Source organism: Mustela putorius, unplaced genomic scaffold (assembly GCF_011764305.1).
Source record: "Mustela putorius furo isolate JIRA1106 unplaced genomic scaffold, ASM1176430v1.1 tig00000407_pilon_pilon_pilon, whole genome shotgun sequence".
In the NCBI taxonomy this organism is placed as follows: domain Eukaryota; kingdom Metazoa; phylum Chordata; class Mammalia; order Carnivora; family Mustelidae; genus Mustela; species Mustela putorius.
This window is the reverse complement of record NW_025421373.1, coordinates 22111260-22127116: the sequence shown is the minus strand read 5'-3', so window position 1 is coordinate 22127116 and position 15857 is coordinate 22111260. Positions and strand designations below refer to the sequence as shown.

At 49.0% G+C, this 15857-nt stretch overlaps 1 protein-coding gene across 7 annotated transcripts in view; it reads right to left on the bottom strand.

The window, feature by feature from the left end:
* The window catches only part of ABLIM3 (actin binding LIM protein family member 3), a 109962-nt gene that overhangs the window by 50879 nt on the left and 43226 nt on the right, over nucleotides 1–15857 (bottom strand). For all 7 annotated transcript variants that reach the window (XM_004737874.3, XM_013051174.2, XM_013051178.2 and 4 more), the window contains exons 4-6: nucleotides 10503–10686; nucleotides 8373–8485; nucleotides 596–722 (exon numbers count right to left, since the gene is read on the bottom strand). In XM_004737874.3, the coding sequence (XP_004737931.1) occupies nucleotides 596–722; nucleotides 8373–8485; nucleotides 10503–10686 (424 nt within the window). The remainder of the gene's footprint in view (nucleotides 1–595; nucleotides 723–8372; nucleotides 8486–10502; nucleotides 10687–15857) is intronic.

Here is a 15857-nt window from a genome sequence, read left to right as displayed (position 1 = left end):
CACCCCGCCTAGGCGAGGATGACATTAAATATCATCACAGAGCAAGTTACTTACTTCCTCAAGCCTCTGCTTTTATCGTTTTTAAAATGGGGAAATGGGGGCAGACGCCTCATGGGGGGAGTTGTGGGGTTTAATGTGATAACCCTTCCACGGCCATTAGCATATCCTTTGTACGTCATAAAACCTTGGTGAACGGTAGCTAGGGTTATCGTCATTGTCAGAAGTTAACATGGATGAGAGTATGATTGCCAACGGTGTGAGCCTGCGTGAAGGGAACAGAGCCCGGGAAGGCTGGGGTTGGGGGAGCGGAGGCAGCGGGGACCGTAGGAGATCTCCGGGGAAGCGGATGGCTGCAGACAGAGACCAGAGGGAGGGGAGGAGCGAACTCGGCAAGAAGAGCATCTCAGGGAGAGGAGGCGGCAGGGAAGGGCCCGCAGGCTGGAGAGCTGTTCTTTGTGGCTGTGGGAGTGTGGTGGCTGGAGGCCAAGTGGAAGGAGGTGGCCCGGGAGATCCAGGTGAAGGTCCCCTGGGGCAGGCCGGTGGAATGCAGGGGTCCTGGAAGCCCGGCAGGGATGGGGGAGGGGGAGACACCCACTTGCTGATGTACTCCCCGGTAAGGATCACGCCGCAGGTCTGGCACTTGAAGCAGCTGACGTGCCATTGCTTGTCCAGCGCCAGGAGTGACTGGCCATGCTTGATCTCCTCTTTGCACCCAGCGCAGTCTGCAAAGACAAGGGGACGCCACGGAGAAGAACATCCCAGGGCCCCTGACCTCTGCTGTCCTCTCAGTCCCGGGGATGGAAGCCCCTCCCTGAAAATTGGCCTTCCCATAGCAGCTCCCAGCTTGGCCCGGGCACCTGCCCGAGCTCTACCAGGTGGAAGCAAGGACCCCGGAGCCCGGGCTGCCGGACAGGAGGACTGGATGTGAGGGAGAAAGAAAGACATGCTAGGATTCCTCCAGAAAGCTCTCTGTCATCCTGGCCGCTCTTCATCCCTCACAGAGAGACCCTGTCCCGCGTCTGGCCTGCCCTCAAACAGCTAACTAAGTGCACTTAGTTTGTGGCCTGGGCACCGGTCGCATCAGCAGCACCTGGGAGCCTGCAGACCTACTGAAGGTCTCCAAGCAGAGTCAAGTCGAGCAGCACAGCTGCAGGGGATAAGCTCAGTATCTTAATTTTTTCCTGCTCTTGGACCGGATGCTCCATGACAAGGACCCTGTCTGTGTATTGTGCGTAAATGCACTCTCTGTGCTGTGCTCAACACATAGTAGGAGCTGGATGAGCATGAAGGAGAGGACCTCGTAGGCCCAGGAGGACAGAGCTTCCTGTGCCTGCCCCTCCCCCAACATGCTTATAGTATGCGGAACATTCCCCTCGCCAAGGGTTAGAGTCTGGTAAGACTGACCCCAACCAGGGGCTGTTCTCACTCCCCATCCTCATCACCCTGGAACGCGCGCCAGGGCCCCAGAACGTGGCGGCTGGCCCTCTGCCTGTTGCTCAAGCCCTGTCTGCGGGGGCAGGAAAGGGAGTCAGCATCCAAGGTGTTTGGGAGATGCTGGGAATGCAGGCCCACTCTGGAGGGGGTAAGGGTCATGGGACAAAGTTTACCAGAGGACGAGCCTCTCTATTGGCACCACCAGACAGATGCGTACTTCGGAGCGGTGGGGGGAAGAGAAACTGCAGATCAAGTTGGGAGAGGCTGGCCAGAAGCCCTCGTGTCCAGCTGGGAGCCAGGCCTGGGAGAGAAGATGAAGGGGCCTATCGAGGAAGGGGGTGTGCCCAGCTGACTGCGGGGAGGGTCTGAGCCCCACTGAAGTGCTTGGAGGAGGCAGCTCCCATGGTTCCCGCCCCTTGGCTCCCTAGCCTTTCTTTCTTTTCTTAAAAAACACTTTATTATTTATTTGACAGACAGAGAAAGGGTACAAGTAGGCAGAGCAACAGGCAGAGGGAGAGGGAGAAGCAGGCTCTCCCACGCAGGGTTTGATCCTAGGACCCTGGGATCACGACCCAGGCTAAAGGTAGTGGTTTAACCACTGAGCCACCCAGGCACCCCTCCCTAGCACCTTTTGAACATCCCTTAGCACAGGCTGGGCGGGAGGGGCTCCCATTGCAAAATGCTTCGAGCCCCAGGCCTTCAGATGGGGGCTGGGAGAACAGCTTTGGGATTTCTTTTCCTTCCTCACTCCTCCGGAAAAAGTCTACCCACCTGCATCCCAATAATCGCAGCCTTTAGAATGTAATCGTTTAGAGATTATCAGGCACCCCCTCTCCTTTTATAGACATGACTCGTGCATGCTCAGCACCGAAGAACTGGAGGGCTCAGGGGTCAAGGACTGAACCCTGCATACTGAACCTGTGTCCAGGGCCTCCTTGATAGACTTAGATAATTCCACAGGGGCACAGTGTTCACAGAACCCTTAGTCACAGTCCCACCTAATGCAGGAACCTACAGCATTCTTGACAGGCGGGCACCGTCCTCTGCTTAACCGCCTCCAGGGGTAGGAAGCTCACCCCCTATGGAGGAAGCTTCCTTTGTCTTTGGACAGACAAAATAGTCACAAGTGCATTCTTTATTTTTTTTCATTTTCATTTTTAAAAATATGTATCCTATAAAGGCTTACTCTTTTTTGTTTTGTTTTGTAACTCCATTTTTAATTTCCTATTTGACTTTTTTTTTTAACTGAAGTGTCGCTGACATACACTATTACATCAGTCTCAGGCATACGATAGTGACTCCAAAACTCTACACCTTACACTGTACTCAGCATAAGGGTAGCTCCCATCTGCCCCCAGACACCACTGTTACCGTGTCACTGGCCACGTTCCCCATGCTGTGCCTTTCATCCCCATCACCTACCCATCGCATAACTGGAAGCCTGCGCCTCCCACTCCCCTTCACCCATTTTTGCCCATCCCTCCTCCCCTTCACCTCTGGCAACCATCAGTCCGTTCTCTGTATTTGTGGGCCTGTTTCTGTTTTTTTTTTTTTTGGTTTGTTTGTTCATTTATTTTGTTTTTGAGATTCTGCATATATGGGAAATCATGCAGTATTTTTCTCTCTCTGTCTGACTTATTTCACTTAGCATAATTCCTGACTGAGTAATATTCCAGTGTATATATCTGCCACATCTTTATCCATTCATCAATTGATAGGTATTTGGGTCATTTCAATATCTTGGCTATTGTAAACAATACTGCAATAAACATACGGGTGCCTATGTCTTTTTAAATTAGGATTTTTGTTTTCTTTGGGAAAATGCCCAACAGTGGAATTACTGGATTATATGACATATCTATTTTTTTTTTAAGATTTTATTTATTTATTTGACAGACAGAGATCACAAGTAGGCAGAGAGGCAGGCAGAGGGAGAGAGAGGGGGAAGCAGGCTCCCCACTGAGCAGAGAGCCCAATGTGGGGCTCTATCCCAGGACCCTGGGATCTTGACCAGAGCCAAAGGCAGAGGCTTTAACCCACCGAGCCACCCAGGCGCCCCTATTTTTAGTTTTTTTTTTTTTTTAGGAACCTTCATACTGTTTCCCACACGAGCTGCACCAATCCACATCCTCACCAACACTTGTCATTTCTTGTCCTGACTGCCCTTTTTTTTTTTTTAGAGAGAGAGAGAGTGAGAGAGAGCATGTGTGGGTGTGGGGGAGGGTTAGAGGGAAAGGGAGAGAGAATCCCAAGCAAGTTCCATGCTGGGTATGGGATTTGAGCTCACAGCCCTGAAATCATGGCTTGAGCTGAAAAGAAGAGCCAGACCTTAACTGACAGAGCCATGCAAGGGCCCCATGACTGCCTTCTTTATATGGAGCTGAGACCTGACTCTTTCTGATGTCCCTTATTTTATGCAATAAGAACTACCTCCTTTGCCTCCTGACATCACCTTCAAATATTTAGAGACAACTGCAGTTTCTCTCTTCTCCCTCCTTCCTTACACCTCACTTTTCCTTGCTTGATGGGGTCATTCTCCCACCAACTTCATTGTTGACTCCATGGACTTGGTGTATTAGAGCCAACAACACAAAGCCCCGCCTCTCCAATAGATCTCATTTGAATACGCATCCTATGTGGCCGCATTCTAGTCCCGAGTCCCATCTCCTTAAGTTGCTGTGATGTGTCTGCAATGGACGTGGTACCTTGAGTCAAAATTCAGGAGGCCGCGCGGGGGCGTGGTTAGAGGCTGGGCCAGGAGGACAGAGTGAATGGTGAGAGGCGGCCTGAGGGCACAAGCCCAGCCCCCTCACGGACTGGTTGTGTGACCTCAAAGCCCGGGCTTCCTCATCTGACCGGCTCCCTTACCGCACTGGTGTGAAGATGTGCTACTTTCGGGCCTGTAAGGACTCAACACGCGAGCTCGACGAATGGTCGCTGTCATCCTTACTTGATGTTCTTATGTTTCTAACCCATATTCTGTGCTCGGTCCTGTCTCTGGTCTGAGGCCAGGAGAATTTTCCTGTTGCCGGAAAGGCCTGTGGATTCCCTGAGGATTCTGGGATGCCTCCTCTAGGTGGTTTTCCTTTTCATGTTATACCTCGGGTCCTCAGATTGATCAAGACCCTTTTCTCCTTCTTCTTCCTCCTCCTCTGAGCCTTGACCCCCGGTGGAGCTTCAGGCGCCAGTCGGGAGCCCGTGAGTCTGGTACAACAAACAGGCACAGTCAGGAGAGCGACCCCCTGCCCCGAGGTGGTTGCTGTGCAGCCAGCTGTCCGCTCCTCGTATGCTCCTCTCTCTTCCAAGATTACAACCTTCAGCTGGCAGAAAGTGGGAGTCCACCACCTGTTCCCCCAAGTCCCTCAGTCTCCTGAGGTCTCTAGAGACTGCAGGCAGTCATTTTTAGCTTTTCTTGACTGTGTCATACATTCCATCTAGATCAATGAAAACGAGTGGGTTTTGTGAGTCATAGCAAGTCAAAGCATTCCTTGCTTTAGATAACGAGTCCAGGAAGACATGACCCTTCCCTGTTAGCCAGTCATATCTCTGGTACAGGGTGTGAAGGGAAGAGGCCCCATGGCCAGAATGCCTGGTCCCACATTCCGGTTTCATTACTTACTATTTGTGTGACTCTGGGAAAGTCATTTACACTCTTTGGGTCTCAGTTTTCTCATCTATAAAACAATTACTTTTCTCTCCCTCATCGAAGTATAATGAGATATTATGTATAGACATTATGTACAGAAAACTTAATGCATTGCCTGACAATAGTAATAGTCAATCAGTGTTAGCAGTGGTGATGATGGTGATGGTGGTATTGGTGGTGGTGGTGGTAATGGCAGTGACAGATGTGATGGTGATGGTGGTGGTGGTGGTGACACCATGGAGGATGGTGAGGAAACACTTATTTTTATAAAAAGTTATTTTTTCTCTTGATTGTGATGGTACTGTTGGTGTTGGGAGTGATGGTGATGGTGGTGGTGGTGATGGTGGTGACAGTTGTGATGGTGATGGTGGTGGTGATAGTGACAGTTGTGATGGTGATGGTGACAGTGGTGATGGTTCGTAGTGATGGTGATTACAGTTGTGATGATGATGGTGGTGGTGATGATGACAGTTGTGATGGTAGAGGTGGTGATGATGGTGACAGCTGTGATGGTAATGGTGGTGTTGGTAGTGATGGTGACAATTATGATGGTGGTGTTGGTGTTGGTGGTGATGGTGGTGACAGTTGTGATGGTGGTGGTGGTGATGGGGATGGTGGTAGTGGTGTTGACAGTTGTGATGTTGATGGTGGTGTTGGTGTTGGTAATGATGGTGGTGACAGCGGTGATGTTGATGGTTGTGGTGGTGGTGACAACTGTGATGGTAGTGTTGGTGTTGGGAGTGATGGTGGTGACATTGGTGATGGTGACAGTGGTGATGGTGGTGGTGGTGACAGTTGTGACCGTGAAGCTGATGTTGTTCCCACTGTTGATTCCTCTTAGTGAGGATGGTGAGGAAACACTTATTTTTATAAAAAGTTATTTTTTCTCTTGATAGTTCCCGAGTCTTCTTCTTGATCTATTTTGAGTAGATAACTGCTCCTGCTGTTCCAGAACGTCTTTATTCACCCTCCAGGAGTGAAAGGTCACACCCCTATAGATAAAAATACATCAGGTTTTTTCTTCCTCTTTTTTCTTTTTCCATGATACATTCTTCATCTCAGTCCTCTTTTGAATCTGGTTTTGGTTCCGTCTCTCCTTTGGGAACTCAGCACACCTCCCAGCAACCTCTCTAGTTATCTTTAACATGGACGGTGACCACCTTTCGGGAGAAAACACTTCCATGAAACATATTCCCCATAGATCCACACTTTGCAGTCTTTGCTTTGTGAGTAACAAGATGAGCCACGATCCCGGGCCCTCCACGTGGAGACTGCTTATTTGCATACTTGCTTCTCATTATTCACTCTTCTTCACCTTCCTCTGTTTTTGGACTTGCAGAATTATGGTGGAGACATTTAGCACCTCTCCTCAAGGACACGCTCGCATACAGGATTCCCACACTCAGCCAAGGAACTGTCCTACCTCTCCGAGGTCCCTGATGCGTGTAGTAACGCGCACGAGCCAAGAGAAGTAACAGATTCAGGAATCATACTCTCTCTTTGGTGTGCTTTCCAGATTAAATCTCCAAGTCCACAGCATCCTCACTTTATATTCAGAGAACATATTACACACCACGGCGTATGCTAGTCTGGCTCCTGGATACTGACACATTTGCTTTCCACAGAGCTGGGAAAGTCTCACGCTCCCGGCCCCAGCCTGCCTCTCTCTACTGCCTCACACGCCATCCTGCTGGTCTCTGGGGGCCTTCACAGCATCAGTCACAGGGTCGTGGCCCCCCATCCCAGCCCTCCAGCCCTGCTGTCATCCTGCACTAGGCTTTCAAGGAATCATGAAGTAGAACAGTGTGTGCACTCAGGCACCTTGAGATGGGAACCTGCTCAGACCAGCAAAGTCTTCTTGAATGTCACCAAGGACACCGAAGGAAGTGTTCTGTGTATTTTGCAAGCAGATCTGATTAGATTGGGAGGAAGGAATGGCGAAGGAGGAAGCCTTCCCATCGTCTTTCTCCCCAGTTTCCCATGGCAGGCTCTGATGGAGCCCCTTGGGGCCCAGCCCTGCTGACTCAGGGTGTTCTGTCTCAGCCCCTTGGAAGGATGCAGCCCCGGCCTGCTGACTCTCTCGGTGCCCGCGGCCGCATGCAGGCAGTTAATGGACTTTCATTGATTTTGCTGTGGGGCCGGTTGGGCTGTCATGTAATGGGAAAGAACCCCTGAGCCCAGTGTGGCTTGCAGCAAGCCCCCGGATCCAGGGGCTTGTGTGGGTGGGCACCTGCTGTCAGCAGCCCATCGAGGGCATCTGGGACCAGTGATTTAGACATCTTACCACTAGATACACTTGAGTGGAATGGATGTTCCACGAATTCAAATGACTGTTCCGAAGTGTACTCCTGAGCCTCAGTTTCCCCCCAAATCTCCAGTTTGGTGATGAAATATTATATTCACTCTGGTGTTATAGATGTTCGCTTCATCTCTAAACACTGGTTCTCAGTCTTAGGAGCAGCAAATGTGCATCACCCAGGAAGCTTATTAAGAATGCAGACTTCTAGGTTCCTTTCTTAGAAGTCCAAAGTGCGGAGGGGTTGCCTGGGTGGCTCAGTGGGTTAAGGTCTGTCTTCAGTTCAGGTCATGATCTCAGAGGCCTGGGGGCGAGCCCCACATCAGGTTCCCTGCTCAGCAGGGAGTCTGCTTTTCTGCTTTTCCCTCTGCCCCTCCCTACCCCCCTGCCCCGGCTCATGCTCTCTCTCTCTCTCTCTCTCTTGCTCTCTGTCAAGTAAATAAATAAAATCTTAAAAAAAAGATTAAAGAAAATTAAAAAAAAGAAGTCCAAAGTGGGCCTAAAAATTTGTATGTTTAGCATTATGCAGTGAAGGTTTCCCTGGGACACTTTCTAAGAGACACTAGCCCATCCCTTGTGGTTTGCTCCCATATTTCTCCTTTTTAAGATGTGTCTGTGTATACTTTTTAGTGGCATTTATAGAAATTGAGAACCCTTGGTGGCTTCTTCAGCCCTGTTCGGGTGCCCTGAGGAACACAGATCCAGAAGGGAGATGAGATGGGGAGCCTAGCTCATCCCAGAAGAGCCCCACCCAAGTGGCCAAGCATGGTACAGGCTGTCACTGTTTCTAGTCAACAGCCTGCTTTCCCTGCATTTCTGCTTAAGGAAGCTGGTGAGTCTGGGCTGAATGCCAACTGGGTCAGGCTTCAGGAGTCCTCCAGTGTGGAAACCTCCCCCACTTCCCTCCAGGCCTGCAGGAACGGATGCCGGAGCCGGGACAGGGAGCCCTAGGACGCATGGCCCGCAGAGACGGAGGTGCCTGGGGGGAGCACTCACGGCTTGGTCCACGGATCTTGATGGGCTTACTGCTGGTCATGGACTGGGAGCATGTTTGACACACGCATTCCTTCCCGCTGAAGGTCACCTTGTCTCCAATGGGGAAAGGCTTCCTGCAAGGGAGATAGAAGAGAAATTCAACACCTCTTCTTTTGAGGGATTCCATGTCTATTGGTGAGCTGACAGAAGATGGGTTCGAAGCTCACTGGCACCACACGCAGCCTGCCTTCTATTAGACAAGGTAAATTCAAGTGCTGTTCACAGTGCCAGACTGGCTGAATCAACTCAGTTGGGACCACGACTGGAACTGGAGGCCCACTTGGACCACTGGTATGACGAACACCAGGCCAATCGTGACACTTCGTGAAGCTCACATTTCTCATCTGTGAACGAATTGGTTAATAATTCCTCCCAGAGTTTCCCCTTCTTCCCAGAAAGACTTTTTCCATCCCAATCTCCTCTATCCCCCAATATCAAGAAGAACTCATTCAACTCCTAAATTCACCAAAATGTCTTCCTTTCACTGGCCAGGACCTTTAGAAAGCCACCAATAACCTCTTCCTCTCCTCTGCCATTGTGCAGTTTGGGTTTCAGAGTTCAGAGGTCTTGAACTTGTCCGTGTCCTGCCTCACTAACAAAGATGAACTGTACATCGAGTCCCTGGCAACGTCGAGTCCATTGTTCAGGGGCTCTCACGCATGAAGTCTGGGAGACCCCATTACACAGACTTTGAGGGCAGCCCTGGACATAGGCTTCCGGGGGCTCCCCGGCCCTTGTATTTGCAACGTGGGGCATGGGAGGGAGTGCTGGGGTGATTTGGGGGAGCTGGGTTCTCATCGAGGCCCAGACACTGACTTCTGGTAAAGGACACAGCATGATGCTGGGGGAGGCACTGCCTCTGTGTGGGGCTTGACAGAAACTTCACTCTAAACTGTCTGGACCTGGGAGACCTGGGTGGCTCAGTTGGTTAAGCAACTGCATTTGGTTCAGGTCATGATCTCGGGGTCCTGGGATTGAGTCCTACATCGGGCTCCCTGCTCAGTGGGGAGCCTCTTTCTCCTTCCTCTCTCTCTCTGTCTGTCAAATAACTAAATAAATTCCTCAAAAAAAACCAAAACCAAAACAAAAAAAACCCCAACATATGGACCTTACTGTGCTAGCCTTGAGTGGGTCTGGGATTCTGGGACCCAGCACCCAGGTTTTAGGAGATGGATGAGTGAATGGATCCCACTGGGTGATTTTATTTTCTTGTACACTGTGTCATTAGTCTCAGCAGGAACCCTAACTGGTAACTAACAGGTAGTTATTCTATGGGGAGAATAATCCATAAATTCCTTTCCTAATTAAAAAAAGCATACATTTATTCCAAACCACGTTTCTACATATGACTTAATCAGAACAGTCCATTAAATTTTAATGCATTTGTGGGCAAGGCTGAGGCCTCCTTTATTTTTTGCATCTCCTTAATGCAGTGCTTGGCACACGGTAGACCCTTCACACATGTCTGCTGAGGTAACAAGGAACCGGGGCCCAGGGCATGAGGGGGAGGGAAGGGTGAACTTCCCATCGCCTACCAGCTTGCCTGAGAGGCTAGATGGTTGTCATATAATGACAAGAACAGCAAAAGCAGACACAATTACATCCCCGTTACTGAGCTACAGTCTTTGCAAATACCATCTCATCATTTTTCAAGAAAAGCCAATAATGCGGCAGTGGTTTTGATGCCCGTTTTACTGATGAAAATGCTGAGGCTTACAGAGAGGGCATCACTTGTCAGGGTCATGGGGGAAGGCTACAAACATATCTCTACACTACATGTGGCTGAGGGGGTAGGAGCTGGCCCAGTTGCCCCATTTCCAGAATGGGTTCAGGGTACTCGGTAGTTCCTCTGAGGACTTCTGATGGGAAATGGGAGGCTGAGGGCGGGGGCTCAGGTCCTCGCTCTGTCTGGATCTCTAGGCAAACTAGTGTTTCGCAGGAGATCACCTTTGACAGACGGGATTCGGCGGCTGCTGTCACATCCTTCTGCCCAGGACAGTCTAGAAATCCAAGTGTCCAGCATCCAGCCCTGGGAGCCCCCAGATCGCCACGGGGCCCAGGTGGAGGGGCTGGCCTCCCCCACCTGCTCACCTGCACAAGCTGCACACGAAGCACTTGGGATGGTAGGTGCGGCCCAGGGCGGAGATGACCTCGCCGGTGATGAAGTCCCTACAGCTGTCGCAGCGGGTGCCGTAGAGCTGCTGGTAGTCCTGGGTGCAGATGTACTCCTGGTTCTTGAAGAAGAAGCCCGACTGGGCCAGGCCGCAGCCACATACTGCGGGGCACAAGGAGAAGATCGAGGGCAGGGTGAGTCCAGGGAAGGTTGACCAGCATGAGGTTCTCGCAGGGGACAAGGCTGGCATGTGACTTGGTCATAAGTGGCCCCAAAATGGTGGCACATAGGACCTTGTGGGGGCTAGTGTTCCTTAAAGTGTGTCCTGAAGACCCTTTGCATTGGAAGCAACCACAGGCTCCTTAAGATGCTGATGCCTGGGCCTGAATCAGACCCCCTGGGGGCAAGGCCCCAGGGATTTGCATTTTGGTGCACTCCCCAGCTGATTCAGATGAGACCACTGACGTCGTACCCCCCTCTCATGCATGGATGGAAGTTTAGGGCTGCGTGGCCCACACAAGGCCATACTATCTCATGAATTGGATAAGATCAGTAAAAATGTCCCTGGGTACTTTCCCTGTGTATGATTCTGTGCAAGGTGAAGACAATTTAGGATGGAAATGGGATGAATGGTTGGAAATTTATAATCTGCTCTCACCATAGACATAAAGAGTTGGTCTGTTCCAAGGCAAGAATGATAAAACACAATCCCTGAACCATGAAGAGCTAACAGTATACGCCCAAAGACGACCTTATAGAACATACATCATGGACAACAGGCCATGGGCTGGAGTGGGTAGCAAGTGCCAGGAGTGGGGAGGAAAAGGGAGCAAAGTTGTGGGGGAGGGATCATGGTAGGCTTCTTGGAGGAGGCGGCACTTAAGTTGAACCCTGAAGGTGGAAAATGAGCTAAAGCACACAAGCAGGAAGTTGCAAGTGATATCTGTGTGGTGGTATGGTATTTTTAGGGTGTGAAGGGCAGTAATAACAGGAAGACATTGACAGGCCAGTTGGAGGAGAGCCTGAGTCCAGCTTAAGAAGTTTAGGCTTTGTGGGATATTGAGGAGCCATGGATGGTTTTTCTCCTAGTTTTTTAAAACCTTAAAAAAATATTTTGAAACTCTCTGACATAACCAAAAGAAGAGAGAAGGTTATAAGGATGTCCCATCACTCAGTTGCAAAAATGACTAATTGCATTGCTAGCTTTTGCACAGACAGACAACGTATGTCACCAGGTCTTATGGGATATCCTTGCGGACAATACAAAGATGCATAGGGCCGATAACAGAGGAGTAGGTAGAGGTAGTTATAGGTGCTTTAACGACCGAATCATGTGGGACTCCCTACCTCCAAAGGACTTAGAAACGTGGGAAGTGAGATTTCCCTCCAAGGGTTAAGTTACAAAATCCACACCTAATGGGAAAGACAGAAAGAGGCAAAGTTTCTTCCAAGAGATCAAATGGCTCTTAGGGCCACCAGAACTGCTGAATGTATTGATCTGGCTAAAGCAGGGGTGGCAGCCCACAAGAGGCTGACCAGCCATCAAGGGAAGGCCATTGGGGAGCCCATTCCAACCCTTTGACCAGCCCCCTTGTTCTGAGTCTGTATTCACTATGTGACTTACAGTTTGACTTACTAGGTAGACTTTTGGGAGAGAAGAAGCTGGTCAGGGCAATGCAAACTACTATAACAGAGAATGACATCCTTCCATCAATAAAAGGGCACTCTGATTTTATACATTGGTTTCCTGAGGTCTTGGTGAGCATGGATCAGCTTTCTGAGGCATGATCAATGGTGTGGAAACCAATAAGATAAGAATTCCAAGCCTGTAATTGTGGGGACCTGGCTTGGATTGGGTGAGGCTATCCCAGCAAATACTGTCTCCTTGCTCATAGGGAAACTTGTCATGCAAAAGCAGTCAGTTTAAAGAGAGACACATGGCACAAGTGTGTGTTCATCTTGCAGGCCAGAGGCAGGCTTATGGGGCCAGGATGAGTGAGCCAGAGGGCAGCCCCAGAGGTCACAGCATTGGGGGGACCGTGTAGCACAGTGGGAGTCATGATAGTCTGTGAACTGGACCACCTGGGCTCTGGGTTTGTCACTGCCGCTAACTCTCTGGCTGACAATGAACTTGGTCCCTGTTCACATGCATGTATAATGAAGAAGGTGGATTAAAAAGTGACCTGAGCTTTTCTTCTGACACCAGCATGCCATGAGTCTAGGAGAAGCATTGCTCCATTCGGGGTCTACCAGGGTCCTAAACATTTTAAACTCAGTACGAGGTGGGGCTGGCGGGCCCTGGAGCCCACCCCTGCCTGCAGAGAAGCAGGGCCTATTCGCACAGGGGGTGGTGGTAGTTGATGGCGGGAGGGTTGATCTTCTACCAGGCTTCGTGAAAATTCATCACAGCAAACAATGCCTCAAGAGCAGGCCAGGCCAGAGTACAGGGCGTTCTGGGGCGTGCAGGTGGCAGATCGATTGACTTCACGGCTGTGGAATTAGTGAGGTCATGGCCTACGACCTCATTGGAAACAGCTCCTGTTTTTTTCCTTCTTTTCTCCCCTTTGTTTCCCCCGTCAGCTCCACCCCTAGAGCCACCTCTCCCAGTGGACAAACCCAGGAGGCGGTAAGAAAACTTGGAACAATCGGTTCCTCCATTTCCCCCAAGGAGCTGCAGGAGGAAGTTTTTGGTAGAAAGGATGTAAAGGTTGATAAGAATCTCAGGGGGTTCCTGGAAATACAGTGGGGAGCACGGGGATGGAAGGCAAGCTGGACAGCACGACAGATGTGTCTGAGGCTGAGCAGAGCCTGACATCCAAATAACAGGAAAGGCCTTGGAGAGGGTCCGCAGCATGCAACTGCTGCGGAAGTGAACACACTCAGGGCAGACGTTATTCTGTGAATCAAAAAAGTGAAGTCTATTAACGAGAAAAAAAAAAAAAGCAGATCAATGGGTTTGACAGTGGGACGGAATATGAGAAGTTAGAATCACTTTGAGAAAATCTAGAATGAGTGCTCATTGTTAAAAGATGCCCAGAAAGAGACCTTGCCCACAGTCATAGTGCATTTCAGGGGAAAATGGACTGACTGTGTTGCGGGTCACTGGACCGGGGTCCATGTTTCTGTTCTACCACTCAGGTGCCGTGTGGCTTTGAAAAGGTTACCCTACCTCTTTCAAGCTCAGCTGCCTCATTTGTGAAATGAAGAAGAAACTGAGAACGCACGGAGACCTGTGAGTACACGGGTTTCCCATAGGATTCTGTTGGTTTTCAACTTTGCAAACAAGACAGAGTTTTCAAAACCCAAGCTTTAGAAGGGTTCCTGAGGGCGATCTATTTAACATTTAAATGTTTAAATGTGAACTACATTATACATACAGAAAAAGGAGTAAATATACAAACACGGTTTAAAGAAGAAGAATAAAATACACTCCCAGCTACCCGCTTCCCACTCGATGAAACAGAACATTCCCGGTGCCTCGGAAGCCTGTTTGCATCTCCCGAAAGCATTCCCTTCCCCATGTTGTCCCTAACTGTTGTTTGTTATTCTCTTGCTTTTCTTTCTACTTTAACCACCTCTGATGTATCCACAAATAATGCCTTGTTTAGTTTTGCCTTTTTTGAACTTTATGTTCGTGGAACCCCACTGCATTTATTCTTCTGCGCTTGCTTCGTACTTTGAGGATGATGTGCTGGAGATGCGTCCAGGTCGACGCCCGTAACTGGGTTTTTCTGCTGTATCCTACGGTCTGTATCACAAGCGATCTACTCCACTGCCGAAGGACATTTGAGCTGTTTGCAATTTTTTTTTCTTTTATGGAAATGCTGCTTTGGGCATTCTTGTACCTGTGAGGTGAAGCCTCGTAGTTTTCCAAAGAGTTTTTCCCATTTGCTTTCCCACCAGCAGTTTCCACCGATCCATATCACCATTGGAAGCTGATAATATATGCGTTGACATAGTGGCTGTAAAATGTCATCTTATTGTGATTTTATGTAATTAATTAATTAATTTTTAAAAACACACTCTTTCTTTTCTCCCTCCCCTCCCCTCCCCTTCCCTTTCCTTTTCTTCTTTTCTTTCTCTCTCTCTCTCCCTCCTTTCCTTCCTTCCTTCCTTCCAAGTGGGAGCACACTTGTGTGCATGTGCACAAGCAGGGTGCCAGGGGGCGAAGGTAGGGAAAGAGGGAGAGGGAAAGAGAGAAACCCAAGCAGCCTCCATGCCTAGTGCGAGCCCTACTTGGGGCTCAATCTCACGACTCTGAGACCATGACCCAAGCTGAAATCAAGAGTCAGCCGCTCAACTGACTGAGTCACCCAGGCTCCCCATCTTATTGTGATTTTAAATTTCACTTCCCTGCTTATTAATGAAATTGAGAATCTTCTTATATGTTTATGGGCCATTTGTGTTTTCAGGGTTCATCTATGCAGATGTATTGCTACAAAATATTCCACTGTATTTTATTTATCTGTTCATTGGTTGATGGATATTTGATTTGTTTCCAATTTTTGACTTGATGAATAATAGTGCCGTGAACAGTCATGCACAAGTGTTTGCGTGGACATATGTTTTCATTTCTCTTAAGCATACATCTTATGACTTTGAAATTGTTAAGTCATAGGGTTACTCTACATTGAACTCCTAGAGGAACTGCAAGACGGTTTTCCACAGCAGCTGTGCACTTTGCATTCCCACCCGCAGCGGGTGAGGGTTCCAATTTCTCCACATTCTTGACAACACTTGCCGGATTCTGTCTTTTTGAAGATGGCCGATCTTGTGGGTATGACATGTGCCTCCTTGTGGTTTGATGTGCATTCTCAGATGGCTAATGATATCGAGCATTTTTCCCATGTGTTTGCTGGACGTGTGTAGAACTTCTTTGGAGAAAAGTCTCTTTGGATCCTTTGCCCATTTCAAAATCGGATTATTTGTAAGTTGTAAGAATATTTTATATAGTTTAGATACAAGTTCTTTACCAGATGTATGTTTTGCAAATTTCCTTTCCCATTCAGTGGGTTGCCTTTTTACATTCTTGATGGTATATTTGAAGCACAGGGAAGTGTTTAATTTTGATGACACCTAATTCATCTATTTTTCTTCTGTTGTTTGTACTTCTGGTATCCACGCCAAGAAGTCTTTGACTAACTCAAGGTCACAAAGACTTACTCTTGTATTTTCTCCTGAAAGTTTTATAGTTTCTGCTCTTACAGGTAGGTTTTTTGACTTATTTTGAGCTAATTATTATGTATGGTGTGAGGAAGGAGTCCAACTTCATGTTTTTTGGTTGTTTTTTTGCATATGTATGTCCAGTTTTCCTAGCACCATTTGTTGAAGAC